The sequence below is a fragment of the Rattus norvegicus genome, chromosome 7 (genome assembly GCF_021556685.1).
Source record: "Rattus norvegicus strain SHRSP/BbbUtx chromosome 7, alternate assembly SHRSP_T2T, whole genome shotgun sequence".
Taxonomy (NCBI): domain Eukaryota; kingdom Metazoa; phylum Chordata; class Mammalia; order Rodentia; family Muridae; genus Rattus; species Rattus norvegicus.
The window spans coordinates 32350590-32364960 of record NC_141540.1 but is presented as its reverse complement, the minus strand read 5'-3'; the positions used below and the strand labels follow the sequence as shown (position 1 = coordinate 32364960).

The following is a 14371-nucleotide window of genomic DNA, read 5'->3' as shown; positions in this document are numbered from 1 at the left end:
ATTCTCGTATTTTTACGTGAAGTCTATTTTTGATCAGTAAACCTACAGGAACTCCATTTTAGAATGTTCCCTGAACCCATCCTACTGTTCATAGCACTTGTAGCAATATATGTTGTCCTATTTTTAATTTCAGGGCATTTTATTTGGTCAACAAGCAATACTGAAAGATTATAAATGCTTTATTATCATTTTTAAACAGGAAGGCTGGGGTAGGTATGTAGCATAGCATGTGGTGATTTCTCTCACCGAGAGCTAGAGTTTACGCTCGTTCCTAGAACATAAATCCACCCTTCCACGTTCTGTGATTCTCACAGCTTAGTCACTGAAGGAAGACTCACTCTCTGAACTTTCTTCTATGGCTTTTTCACTCTCGCCACTCGGCACCGGAGCATCTGGCTTCCTGAAAAAGAAGGGAGAAATTTCAAGGTTTTTCCAACTGAAGAAAGCACTTACAAACTGTAAATTAGGTTCATCTTGGAATACTGTTGCTAATAAATCTGCCACATCTGTGTCCTTTACCAGGAACCTCTAGCATTACGCCCCAGTGCGCTGCTCTCTGGCTTCTGCACTGGGGTTGGGGATTAAGTGCGATTCCTGCAGAGGCCACAGCACATGCTCGCCAGTCCTTACACAGCGCGCTCCCTCAGCACCTTCTGCATCTCATTCCCATGGAGACACAACGGTAGACAGAGATGTGGTCTGTATAGGCTGGCATGCCCAGGCCTAAGTTCCTGCAGCCTTGAGTGTGCACGGAGGTACAGAGGCGAAGTCAGAAATGGAAAGAGGGAAACTGGAACCTCAGAAGCAGAAAGGAGGTCAAGAATGGCCGGGAAGCACCGGCAATATGGAAATTCTGTGGGGGAGGAGGGCATGGCCAAAGAAGGTTCTTAATTTCTATGGGATGCTTTCACTTAGGGACTTTTTGTTTCTGTGTTTTTCTCTAGAGAATGAATATAAAAAGTATGCGTTGGTTAAAAAAAAAAAATCACTGTCTCAAAGACAGCTGGACAGGAAACACAGATTGCTTACTCCCAAACTGTGTAGGGGCGTGCTATAGTAAACAGAGTGAAAACTTTACAGGGCTTTTAAAAGTCACTTTGCGAGGCTGGGCAGACGGCTCAGTGGTAAAGCGTGTGCCTTGGGACTGTGAGGGTCTGAGTTTGCATCCCCCAAAGCACACAAAGCCAGACATACTGTGCACGCTTGTGATCCAGACAGCCAAGTGGGAAGTGGGCACAGGAGGATTCGTGCAGCCTTCCGGCCGGTTAGTCTACCTTACTCAGTGACACTTCAGGACAATGAGAGACCTTGTCTCAAACAACAGTGGAAGGCACCTGAGGAATGACATGTAAGCAGGCTGTCCTCTGACCTCCACTGCACAAGCACACATGTGCGTGTATGCATCTATACCCACATGTACACCACACCCAGAAGCATGGCCCTCGTCCCTCTCCCAGCCCCACGCGGTCATTTTTAGGGGCCTTAGTAACGTGGATCCCAGGAAGTCATCTGCTCAGCACTAAACGGCTCTTAGCTTCCAGTCACCCTTCCCAGAAGGCAAGGTATGCAGGAAAGTACACAGCGGGGGAAAGCAAGAGCCAAAGGGAAGACTAATGAGATGCTGTGCACCTCTAATCAAAATTACCACATTTATTTCTGCGTCAGGTCCCTTGGTTCTTAGTAAAGATTCAGAGGATTCACTGAGTAGAAATTATTACTAACATGAGGCAAGATAGTCTTACTTGTTACTTTTAGCTACTCAAAATTATGGCTAAAATATGGCTTACCGATTTCAATATATTTGGCTTGTCACTAAACAAACAAAAATGCAAGCCCTGCCCCTACCGTCAAATATAAAGTAATTTGCTGTGCTGAACAGTTTCAGACTACGGCTTTAAGGAAGTTACACGAATCCAGCGAAGAAGAGGTTTGAAGGTCTGCAGTGTTTGCAGGTTCGACTGACGCTCTATAACCTAGAATTCTAATCATCACCCTTCCCAGAGGCAGCGGCTTTGGAAGCAGTGGGCACAGTACAGGGCCTGCCCTTCTCATGCTTCCCTCTGCTCTGTGGCTGATGTCTAACATCTCCCCACCCCACTGAGACAGAGTCTCACCGTGCAGCCCTGGGACTGCCTCTGCAGACCAGGCTGGCCTGGAACTTACGAGAGATCCGCCTGTGTCTCCTAAGTGCTGGGATTAAAGGATCCACCACCACATACATCCTCCATTTTTGTTAATTTTAGAGGAAAAAAGTTACCCCAGGGAATTATTTTAATACTACATCGAAATGATATTATATCCATGTCAATTCAAGCAAATTAAGCAATATACACATTTACCCCAAATAACTGCTATTTAAGGAAAGGGATGGCTGGGTAGGGTGATACACGCCTGTAATCTAAGTATTTGACTAAGACTGAGGCAGGAGGATTGCTGTGAATTCATGGTCATATTGGCCTGCCCTGCAAGATCTTGTGTCAAGAACAAAATAAACAAAATCTTAAAGTCAAAGGGTAAATATAGTTAAATCTAGGAAGGAACGCAACTTAAAATCGAATATGCAATGTGACCAATTAATATTAACTTTGCTGTGCCACAAAGGGAAGAGGTCGTTCTGTCGTCTTGGTCTTCTGCAGTTTTCATTCCTGGTGATTCATAGCTTGTGTTGTCATTAGCATCTTTGGGAAAGTTTATGCCTAGGTTTCATTTGTTTGATTTGAGGCTATTATAGATGGGATCGATGTCTTAGCTATTTCTTCTCAGTGAGCTTAGTGACTGGGAAAGAAAACCTTCAATCCACCAGCAGGTACGTGACATTTTCCCCTTGGCTCCTGTCTACTAATACTGTCATTCTTCAACCTGCTACTTTGCTCAAAGTGCAAAGTCTTGCAGTGGGGGCCTCTGGGGCCTGTAAACCACAAGATCATACCATCTGCAAACTGATGGTAATTTGACTTCTTCCTCTCCTATTTGTATCCATTTATTTTCCTGGTGTGGGGCAGGGGCTGAGGGCTGGTTGAGCTTATTTATTGCTGGTAGCAGTGTCCGGTTATGAGAAAAATCAGTATTGAAGTTCCTCAAAAATTGAAACATAGACTTTCCATCTGATTCAGACATACCATTTTTGAGAGTGCATATTTCCAAAAGAACCAGAATCAGCTATCTACAGCAATAGGTGTCTGCCCGTGTTCCTAATGCATTGTCAATAACCAAGTTATAGATAATCAGACTTGGTGTTCATCAGTGGATTGGTGTGGTATACACACACAATAGGAGTTTAGCCACAATGAAGAATGAGATCATGTCATCTGCAGGGAACTGGAGGCCAGCATGTTAAATGAGATAAGCCAGCCCCTCAGAGACGAGAATCATATTTTTTCCTATGTAAAACCTGGTGGAGGGGAACACATGAAACTGAGCCCGGGGCTACTAGCAAGGAGAGGGAGAGGGAAAGCGGAGTAAGTAACAGGGTGTGTGTGGTCAAATGACATTATCACCATAAGCTAGTAAGAAGAAAATGTCAGTGCAATCATTCACAGATCCACATGATGCCCGCCCACGGGGCCTGGTTATTTCAGCTGAAGACTTCCATTGCTAGGATAGAGAGGCACGTCCTCAGGAGCACCAGACGCTTGGTGTCTGAGGTAGGCCGAGAGGAGGATATCAGCCTTCAGCTTCCTGCTTATTCCATCCAGGTTACAGCATTGCAATATGCCATTGTTCCCTGTGGGTAATATTTTATTGTATATGACACCAGTATCATCGCCAAATGAAGGATAGCAAGGCTGTTTGACTGCTTTGATATCACAAACATATGTCACTGTTAATATTTGTGTACAAGTTCTTCTATGAATGCACATGTCTGGTGCATATGGTAACTGTGTACCTTAAGAAACTTATTAGGTATATTCTGACAGAGAGAGAGACAGACAAAAAGTCAGACAGACAGACAGAGATCTATTTTAATTCCTCCACATGTGGATATGCACTTTCCCATCACTATTTATTGAAGAAACTGCCTTTTCTCTAATGTATATTATTGACATCTTTGTTAAGAAGGCTGTTGCTATGTGGGCTTATATCTGAGTCCTCCAGTCTGTTCCATTGGTCTATGTGTCATTATTATGGCTCTGTAGTAGAGACTGGAACGGGGGATGGTGCTACCTCAGCTTTACCGTCTTTACTATGGGTTGTTTTTCCTACCCAGGACCTTTTGTGCCGACTGGTTTTCTCCTTCTCTGCAGAATGACTTATTTTGGGGGAATCACACTGAATGTGCAGACTGCTGTGGCCGGACAGTCATTCCCAAAACAGCACTTTTTCTACCCACAGCTCATTTCAGTCACGTGATACAGGCCTGACCAATCATAGCAAGATGGTAATGTTTCTTTAGAGCCCAGCTTTCTTTTTATTCAGCTGGCAAAACTGAAGACTTCAGGCTGGGCCTGCCCTCTGCTAGGATAGAGAGGCGCATCCTCAGCAGCAGGAGACACGTGGTGTAATGAGGCAGACAGACAGAAGGAAGGATGTCAGTCTTCAGCTGTCCTGAGACTCTGGGTCTCCAATGCCTGCATTCACACCAGGGCCAGTGACCTACCTCCCCTAAGGCCCAAGCGAACCTACATGGGTTTTGTAATTCTGAACATGGGGAGTTTAAAACACACAGATTGTTGATTTAATATTTTTTTCACTAAATAAAGATTTAACTTTATGCTTAAAACCATAGCCACTTGAAGAATATACAAATCAAATAAACATTCTTTGGAAAAATATTTATGCAGACACTTTGAAATCATTTTTTTTTATTTTCTTTACATGTAAAGCAGTTGAATTTAATGAAAACTATATAACAAAACCTTGTTAGAATACCTATGGCTGAGCAGAAGGTGGCAGAAAGAAATCGCAGTATTTACTCAAATGGCTTTCCTATGGGTCTTCAATGTCATACTAAAGTTTTAATGTCATGCGATACTGCTGTCAGTTTGTGGTCTGGGAGGGCTCTGTGTCAGCGCAACAGGCACTCCTGAGGGAAGAGTGAACACTAAGGCTCGGAACAGACACAGCACTGACTAAATACAAACCTCATGGCCCCACCCCTAGATGAACAGCGACAGGAAATCAAAGGCAGGTGTGAGAGGAGAAATTGGGTTCTCTAGTCCCAAGTAGTCAGCATGAAAACAGACATATAAACAAGTCCTACTAAGTGGACTAAGTGAGATGGACGTAAGTGTGTCCACACATGTGTATACATGAATATGCATTGTATATGTGTGTACATGTGTACATTTATGTCAGCTACATTTGAGAGGGAGTTGGTGGGTACAGAAGGAGCTGAAGGGCAGAGGGAAGCTTGGAAATGGTGAAAAACAGCATTTGTGAATTTAGTTCTCAAAATAACAAGGGAAAAAGTCAGAAAAGGTTAGGATGACAGTGGAGCTCAGTGGGGTAGGGTGTACTCATTATTTGTGTGTGCCTGGGTACATTTCCCAGCACAAATGTCCCACATATTCTTTCTAGTAGCTTTTCGTCAGTAGTTGAGAGCTGACAACTATTTTTTATTGAATGAGTGAAAATTCAGACCAAATAAAGTCCACCTATTTTTTTTTAATTGTGATCTATTTTAATCAGTTTAATCCCAATGTTTGTTCCATCACGTGGTTGGATAGCTACCTGGGGAGCCAACAAGAACCTTGATAAATGTGTAATTTCTTTGGAAATTCTGCCATGTTGGAAAGTTTCCCATTTTCTCATGTCCCTGCTGTGGCTTCCTGATGAGTTGGATAAAGTGGCCACTGGTATTTATTCTGTTTGTCAGAGAGCATGAACGTTTGTAGACCTGGCTCCATCCCATCCGCACCGGCTGGTTTAATGTCATCTCAGAAGAGGGAGCGCCAGTGGAGAAAACGCCTCTCTGAGAGCAATCCAGGGGAAGCAAACCACTAAGGGGCAGCCCTTCATGGCCTCTGCATCAGCTCCCGCCTCCAGGCTCCTGCCCTGCTTGAGTTCCTGTCCTGACTTCCACCAGTGATGGACTACGATCTGGAAGTGTGAGCCACATAAACCCTTTCGTCCCCAACTTGTGTTTTGGTCCTGATGTTTCATCACAGCAACAGAACCCAAACTAAGACACCATCCCAGGGCAGCAGCAGCTGACTCGCTAGCGTCCTCAGCTTCAGACCTGATCGCCAACATGGGTACAAGGTAGAAAGTCTGTTCTCTGCTACACAACTGGAGTAGAGATTTTCAGTTTGAGAAATAGAGTATAATTTGAAAAGATAATATTCATGTATGAAATACGTCTGTTGAAAACAGGAGGGTATACCTGCAACTCAGGACCATAAACAAGAGAGAGAGGGAGAGCGAGAGAAAGAGGCAGGGCAGACTCTGATCCCGGCCGGCTGCTCATACTGACTGTCTCTTGTCCAGCTGTGCCTATGCCTCCCTTAATCACCATGAGCTTGCTCCTAAGGTGCACAGGGTTAAAGGCCAATCTGTCATCCTAGAGGCACAAGTGTGGTCATTGCTAATTAACACCAATACCCTGAACGTCAGGGACACAGAGGGGTGGAACTTCTGTTTCCTGGTCAGAAATCTAGGCACTGATTGAAACAATTTTAGAAGCACGATTTACTCGTTCTGTATTTCTGGATACAACATTAAAGCAGATTAATCTCTGAATAAAGATTAATTAAAAGTTTCAGTTTCCCCCTCAAACTCTTAAGTATGACAGTGACTTTCCCATGTCACTTATGTCAGGTGCACCAAAACTAATTCTGAGAAGCTTGGGATTTAAAAACGTATTTAAAGCAATCAGAAGTATCAAACGGACATCTGCTCAGTAACTATAGCAACCATTTTCATCAGCTTTACAGACGTCTCAAGTTCCAGGATACACATCCTAAACTTTCCAGTAAAACCACCGATCTCTATCATGCAATGTCTGTTAAAGCAGGATGCTTCTCGCTTCCAGCTCTAGCTGTGAGACCGCCAGTCCAACAGCAGCTCACCGAGCGCTGCTTCTTCATTCCCCTCAGTTTCAGCATCTCTGTTCAGGACAGACAGATCCCAGCCTAGCTCTTCCGACAGTTATAGGAGTCTGTCTCAGTACTGAACTTAATAAAAACACAGAGTGTCTTCAAAGTTATACTTTTAAAGTAAAGAGAATCAGGACACTTTTATTGCAAGTCCTTGGAAGAGGGTTATTTTGTACTTAAGATTCTAAATAAAATTGTGCTTTCTTTGGATGGCACATCCCTTCTTGTACTTGATGTCAGATTTCTCTGCCCAGGTGAGGGTTCCTCACCAGTGTAAATCCCATTCCGCAGCACCAGAAGGCCCCTGAACAAGGTGGCTGATACTAAGCTAAACCGGGATGGGAATGGTTGTGGTGGTGATTGGTGAAGTGAGTCAGTCCACTCCAAGCAGTGCCCCTGGTGGCCACCACATGTACCCATGAGGTAATGGGTCAGAAGTCAGCCTCTAGGCTGTGGTTTTGGAAGCTTCTGTAAGGCCATGCTAACTGTTACTGGAATCCTACCCTACAACTTGGCACCCATCTCATCACAGCTGAATGTTCTCAACATTTATAGGCAATGACGTACACTCAAATCTGCTAACGGTGATATAAGAGCATATGGTAGCCCCAGATCTCTTAAGTGACAATACCCAATACTCTTGAAGAATAAGGAGGTTCCAAGGTCAACAAGATAGGGGAAAGAGAGAAGTTCTGAGGAGCGTACAGACAACATGTAAAAATGCCAAAGGGGACAGGAAGATGATATGTTCAGATAAATACAGGTCATCTGCAATGGCTGCACAAAGGAAATGTACAGAAGAGCAAGAGCTGGAGAAATAGTCCAGGACACGATGGGAAAAGCATTTACATGCAACAGTTAGACACTATACGCTGAAGGCCAGGATGAAGTGATGGGCGAATCCACGTGGACTGGTTGGGAGGGCTTGAAGGAGAACACGAACAACACATCAGGTACCCCTGCCCTAATTCACTGAGAGATGAGAGGCAGAAAGAGCAGCAGTGGACTGGAGGCACGTGAGCACATACGAGCACGTGTAAGTGATATGGAAGACGGGACAAGTCATAGGGACTGGGGACATGGAAGGAAGAGGAAAGAGCAAAGGTGACTTCAGTTTGTAGTGTCAGTAGCTGCTGAATGAAAAGATCACAGGTAGAGACTTTGTTTGGGAAGGAGATGAAATGAAACAAGTGGACCACAGACCAGACATGTAGACTGTGCAGACAGTTACAGGACACTGGCTTTCCTGTCCTCCAGAGTGAAATGTCACCATTTTAAAGGTCATTTTTGATCTTCGTTATTATTTATGGCCTATTGTGTATTTCCAGAAGCAAAAAAAGAATCCAATAGATGGTAAATGTACTTATAATTATACAAAGTGAGTACCAAAATAGATTAAATCCAAATGTCCAATTCTTATTAAACTACATGCCACAATTCATCTGCTTTTTAAATGTCAGAAACAATTTCCAGAACACATATTAAACAACGCAGATATCTTTGAACAAAGGTGTTTTTGTTCAAGTCACCAAGCCACATTATTGCAGTCGATTCTTTTGCCATTTGGAAACCCACCAAATGAACATACATGTTGGAAAATCCATTGTTGGCAGTTTTAAAGACATTCTTGAATTTTACATTTTTGAAGATAAAATATGAGATGACTGTTATGGTGTTTCATTTCCAAAATGCACACCTTTTCCTCAAGTGCTAGAGCCAAGAAAAATTCCAAAGCATACTGCTAGCACAGTCTATGCCTGAGTAACTCAGGGGCAAGTGGAAGCTCCAACTAGAGAGACTCTTTACAAGTATCTGGGTGCTTGTAAAGCCGAAGAGTTGTGAAGAACCCATTAAGAGAAATAATTTATTGAGATGACCCACATAGCAAGGTTAGCGTGGATGGAATGAATTATTATCAATGTTCTGAGCCATCATTTCTCAGCATTTCTAAAAGACATTTTATAATGCACATATAAACTGGCATCTGTTTCATAATAACCATGAATGTGCACCCTAGATTACTATTTATCTTATTTACTTCTTGGGCTGGCTTAACCTAGTCATGGTAGAATACATTTCTTTTTTTTTTTTTTTTTTTTTTTTTTTAGATTTAGGAGGGCTGACAGTAAATTCTGCAGCAGCCTCGAGTTTATTTTTTTTTTTTTTGTATTTAATATATCCTAAGAGGAACACTGAGTGACATATTTTTTTTTATTAACTTGAGTATTTCTTTTTTTTTTTTTTTTTTTTATTAACTTGAGTATTTCTTATCTACATTTCGAGTGTTATTCCCTTTCCCGGTTTCTGGGCAAACATCCCCCTCCCTAGAATACATTTCTTATGTATTGTAGCCTTGAGTAGAACCTGAGGTAGATAATATTTTGTCAGATCACTGCCAAAAAAAAAGTCAGCTTGGGGAAAAACAAAAGCAAGAACAACAGCAACAACAGCAGCAAGATCAGCAACAACGACAAGAACAGCAGCAAGAACAGCAAGAACAACAGCAAGAACAACAGCAAGAACAGCAACAACAACAGCAGCAGGAACAACAACAGCAACAATAGCAAGAATAGCAAGAACAGCAGCAAGAACAGCAAGAACAGCAAGAACAATAGCAGCAACAACAGCAACAACAGCAGGAACAACAGCAGGAACAACAGCAGGAACAACAGCAACAACAGAAGGAACAACAGCAACAACAGCAGGAACAGCAAAAACAGCAAGAACAACAGCAATAGCAACAACAACAGCAGGAATAACAGCAGGAACAACAACAGCAACAACAGCAACAGCAGGAACAACAACAACAGCAACAATAGCAAGAATAGCAAGAACAGCAGCAAGAATAGCAAGAACAGCAGCAACAACAAGAACAACAGCAACAACAACAGCAGCAACAGCAGCAACAAAACAGCAGGAACAACAGCAACAACAACAGCAACAACAGCAACAGCAACAATAATAGAAGGAACAACAGCAACAGCAACAACAGCAACAACAACAGCAGCAGCAGCAGCAACAATAGCAACAGCAGCAACAGAAACAACAGCAAAAGCAACAACAGTAGCAACAACGACAGCAAGAACAGCAAGAACAATAACAAAAACAGCAAGAACAGCAGCAGCAACAGAAACAGCAACAATAACAGCAACAACAAACCCCATGTGCCCAGCCACCGAATTTGGAGCAGACTAATTACCAAATTTCATCCCCTGAAGTGTGCCAGGGTAGGTTTCAGTAGTCTATGATATTTCCTTTTCTTTTAGCATAGCACAGGCACGATTTACGATGATTATATCCTTAACTATAAAACGCTGCATAGGAAGCACGGAACAGAGCTTGGAATGTTGTTGTTATAGCCTACACGTTTCCTACTGTGTGGACGTGATTTTATAGAAACATTACTCACTCCAGTAGCTCTGGGTCTAGTCCTTCTGAGATCATCTTGTCTCTGATTGCCATCACCGGAACACCCTGTCGAAGACAAAGGGAGAATGCAGTTATCAGAAAGCCTTCCTCATTGTTCCCAAGAACAACTACAGGTGCCCATGGAGGCACCTAGGATTTAAAGCAGCCCTCCCCCTTTCTGCTATGGATGTGTGTGCAGAGCCCTTGAAGGATCTCAGGGCACACATGGCTTCCACTGACCTGACGGAATCAGCACTATCTAGTCCACATGAACCCAAACTGAGTCACCGGTACTACCATATGGCTGCTGCTGCTACACTGTCACTAAAACATGGAAAGGTTCTCGAGCTCAAACGACAGGAAGTTTGGCTAAACTGATAGGATAACTAGTTAACTATCGTGTAAATGTAAACAGTCATGTAATAAGTAGACACTGATTTCATTTAGACACCTTAGGAACACAGACTCTAAGCAGTGTATTATACACCGTCTCAACACCACTACAAACATGAAGCAAGAACTACGGAGTGGTAAACTGAAAAACATTGGTATCACATGAACATCTGCATCCAGGCTAAGAATATTAAAGTGGTAAGAAAGCGATACATCAGAAATGAATCCAAATGTATTTGAAAATAAGTGCCCATTTGCTGAGTAAACGAATGCCACACCTTCACGTCACTGGGTGTGGATATGTCACAAAACCTTTGGCCGCACTAAACGGTTTCTGAAAGTAGTACACTCCAAAACTAATTCAAAATAAAATACGTGGTAAACCCGAGGTGTTTCTGCCAGTGCTTGCCTGTGCTGTGGCCCCTGGCTCTACTGAAGCCTTGGTTCTTGCTACCCAGCATGCGTACACTGCTCTGTCTACACCACCATGCCGTATAACATTCTGAATGTTACCTGAAACATCTCTGCTCGAGTTCAAAACTTGAGGTGCAGTGCCTTTTTAATTTATATTTAAAGGCTTCTGTTCTTACAGAAACAACAGTATAATTTATGGACAACAAACTTTTGTCATAATTTCTCACTACTGTTCCTCAGCATATAAATCAAATCAGTATAATTTGGGTCGTAGTGTGTTCGAATGTTTGAAGTTGGAAATTGCTGTTTGAGTTTCATTTAAAAAAAAAAATGCATTTGGGTTGGAGACATGGTTCAGTGGACACAGCACTTGCAGCTTATCCAGAGGCCCGGAGCTTGGTCCCCAGCACCTGTGCCAGGCAGCTCACAACTTGTTGGGAACACTAAGGTCACTGTGCTCATGCATAAGCACCAGGGAAACCAGGGCCCTCAAACACATTTGTCTATTCAATGTAAGAAGTGTGGGAGTAAATGGAGGTTCCCAATAGCCTAGGTGGTCTTTATGTTATCTCTAATGCCAGCGTCTTCCCCAAGCTGTTGTCCCTGAACCAGGGCAAGAGGTAACTAATAGCCTAGATGACCCCTGCATATCTGTATGCCTCAGATCACACCAGATCCTTCCCCAGGCCCTTAAGATAACACATAAAGTCAGGGAAGAAGTGACATGTGCTTTTAGAAGAGTTTTGATGCAATTATGCCTCCTTGTACACAAGGGTTTATGCTCCAGCAGGAAACCCTTTCCCAAATCATACTGTCCCTAAACAGGCCTAAAAAACCTGCCCAGTGTCAGGCTCTAGAAGTTTGAGCCACAGGCTACTGAGCTGTGCAGAACAGAACTTCCTCCTTGCCTCGCATGGGTCATTCCTCTGTGGCTATGGTTTGTGCAGAGACCACACACACACACACACACACACACACACACACACACACACACACACACACACACACACCGTCTGTATTTCTAGCTCTAGGGGGTCAGTCACCCTCTTCTGACCTCTGTGAGTACCTACATATGCGCCTGCACACAAAATGTTCAATGAGTTTTGCTTTATGATTGAAACAGAATTAAAACTTCCGAAATAGGTTTAAACATACTTTTTGCCACTTTTTACCATGTGTTTATACGAAGTGGTGTTCTCGTCATTGATTAGAAAATTAAAATATGAATCTTTGAAAAACTCTGATAGTCCTACAGTATTACATTCAATCAAGTTTTAATTGTTTAGGTAAAGATAAATGAGCACCCCCATCTCATTAGTATGCAAATCTGTTTTAATCTTTAAGCTGTAGAAAATTATATATATGCCAGTGAATTGTTTTAAAACAATTTTTCAAGATTTATTATCAGTACATGTTTGATTTTTATGCCTGATATCTGTATCTAGATATCCAGATAAGCCTGAGGTTATGTAAAAAGGTTTTCTGGAAAAAGACGTTCACAAGTGGAAAAGGTTTAAGCATCCCTGCTTAACTGTACTCTAAAAATCAAATGAACAGGTATTAATAATTCCAACCCAGAATTCTTACCAAAGCAGCCCCCTGAAACAACCATTTTCCATGAGGTGGAGTCACTGTGTTCTAAGTTGTAAATTATGATAGGTCTGGAAGACAAAGAAAATGGAAGATAGAAGTCTGGGCCTTTGGTAACGTACAGATTTAGACAAGACAACTGCAATAGTGAAAGCGAAACAAAAGCCCATCCAATTCAGACAGACTGCTGACTGCCTGGAGTAACCGAGAGGTTAGGGCAAGCTCTACTTCTGAAGTCTAATTCCTAAAGCTAAGACTCGAGTAAAGCAGAGTGAAACCCCAACTCTACTACTTACAGCTATACCAAGAGATTAGTGTGTCTCCACCCTTCCCAGAGAAGCTCTTTTTGCAGTGACTGGTGGCTATCAGAGCCACAACTGGTCAGAGCACAGAGCACGCCTGCGGAGAGCTCAGCTCTAATGGGAAATGCATTTCATACCCTCTCCCGTGAAAACTTAGGGGATGGTCACTGAACACGGGGCAGGAAGAGCATGCACCAGAGGCTTTGGGGACTGACCACTGCTGCAGAGATGAGCTCTCAGTTATCCTGGTTGCAGGCACAAACTGTACAAGATCAGACCAGTCAAAAGCCCAGCAAGACTGGGGGAGGGGCTCACCAAGTGCCACTGCTAACAGAAAGGCTCTAGGGGAGGGAGGGTCAGTGACAGGCCACCATGCTCCTGTGGCTGGCCCCACACCCATGCACAGACTGGCCACACTAACTGGTCAGTCAATGGGTTAAAAAAAATATAAAGGACATAAGCTGGAGTTAGGAGATGGGGGTGGGTGACGGTGGATCTATTTAACTATTTAGGATAACAGAGTGAGAGAAGTGTAGAACATTTCATTTTCCAGAAGCACCGATGTCCTACAGACAGAAGGGGTAAAGCAACAGAGTTCATGCCATAGTTCCTAAAACCAACGAGAACCAAACAGCCTCTCAGCTTCTAGTAAGTATGATTTGATGTCATAAGGTCTTTCTACAAACACAACTATGTGATTTATTTATCATATGTTAGCATAAGCCACAGGACATCACTGGAAAGGTTACAAAAATAAATTACAAAACCCAGAAAACCGAAGGGAATAAAAATGAGGTTTAAAAAAAAAAAAAACCCAAACAAAACAAGAAGTAAAAAAAAAAAAAACAAACAAAAAACCAAAAACTCCAAGAGCAGACTCTCCTAAAGTATAGCACAAAAGGGCAAAAGAAAGGGGAGGTATGTGTGGCAGGAGTGGGGGTGGGGGTGGGATGCAGGGGTGAAAACCAGGGATGCTAGTAGAATCAGATAAACTCCCATTTTCATAGATCCTTGGAACTGATTGGAGCGGAAGAATAATAGACATCTGAGCTTGAAGCTCCGTATTTTAACCTTACTTTTCTGGAACTGGTTACAGAAAGAGAACTCAGAAATGCCAAAAAGTCCAGGGGGAACCTCCCCAACCCCTCCATCACATTTCTATCAAGACACAGGTAAAAGAAAACACACTCAGTTTCCAATCCTCTGCCCTGCAGAGGCTTCTAATCACAT

The 14371-nt window shown here is 42.9% G+C and overlaps 1 protein-coding gene across 3 annotated transcripts in view; it reads right to left on the bottom strand.

Annotated features, from left to right (window-relative positions):
• Positions 1-8: 8 nt before the first annotated feature.
• Washc3 (WASH complex subunit 3) overlaps positions 9-14371 on the bottom strand; it is a 44467-nt gene continuing 30104 nt past the window's right edge. The window contains exons 6-7 of one of the 3 annotated variants that reach the window (NM_001106776.1): positions 10444-10508; positions 9-400 (exon numbers count right to left, since the gene is read on the bottom strand). In NM_001106776.1, the coding sequence (NP_001100246.1) occupies positions 316-400; positions 10444-10508 (150 nt within the window). In that variant the 3' untranslated portion in view covers positions 9-315. Of the gene's footprint in view, positions 401-5957; positions 9113-9367; positions 10509-14371 lie in introns of those variants that run through there. The other 2 variants (XM_087556295.1, XR_015623894.1) reach the window with 2 other exon arrangements.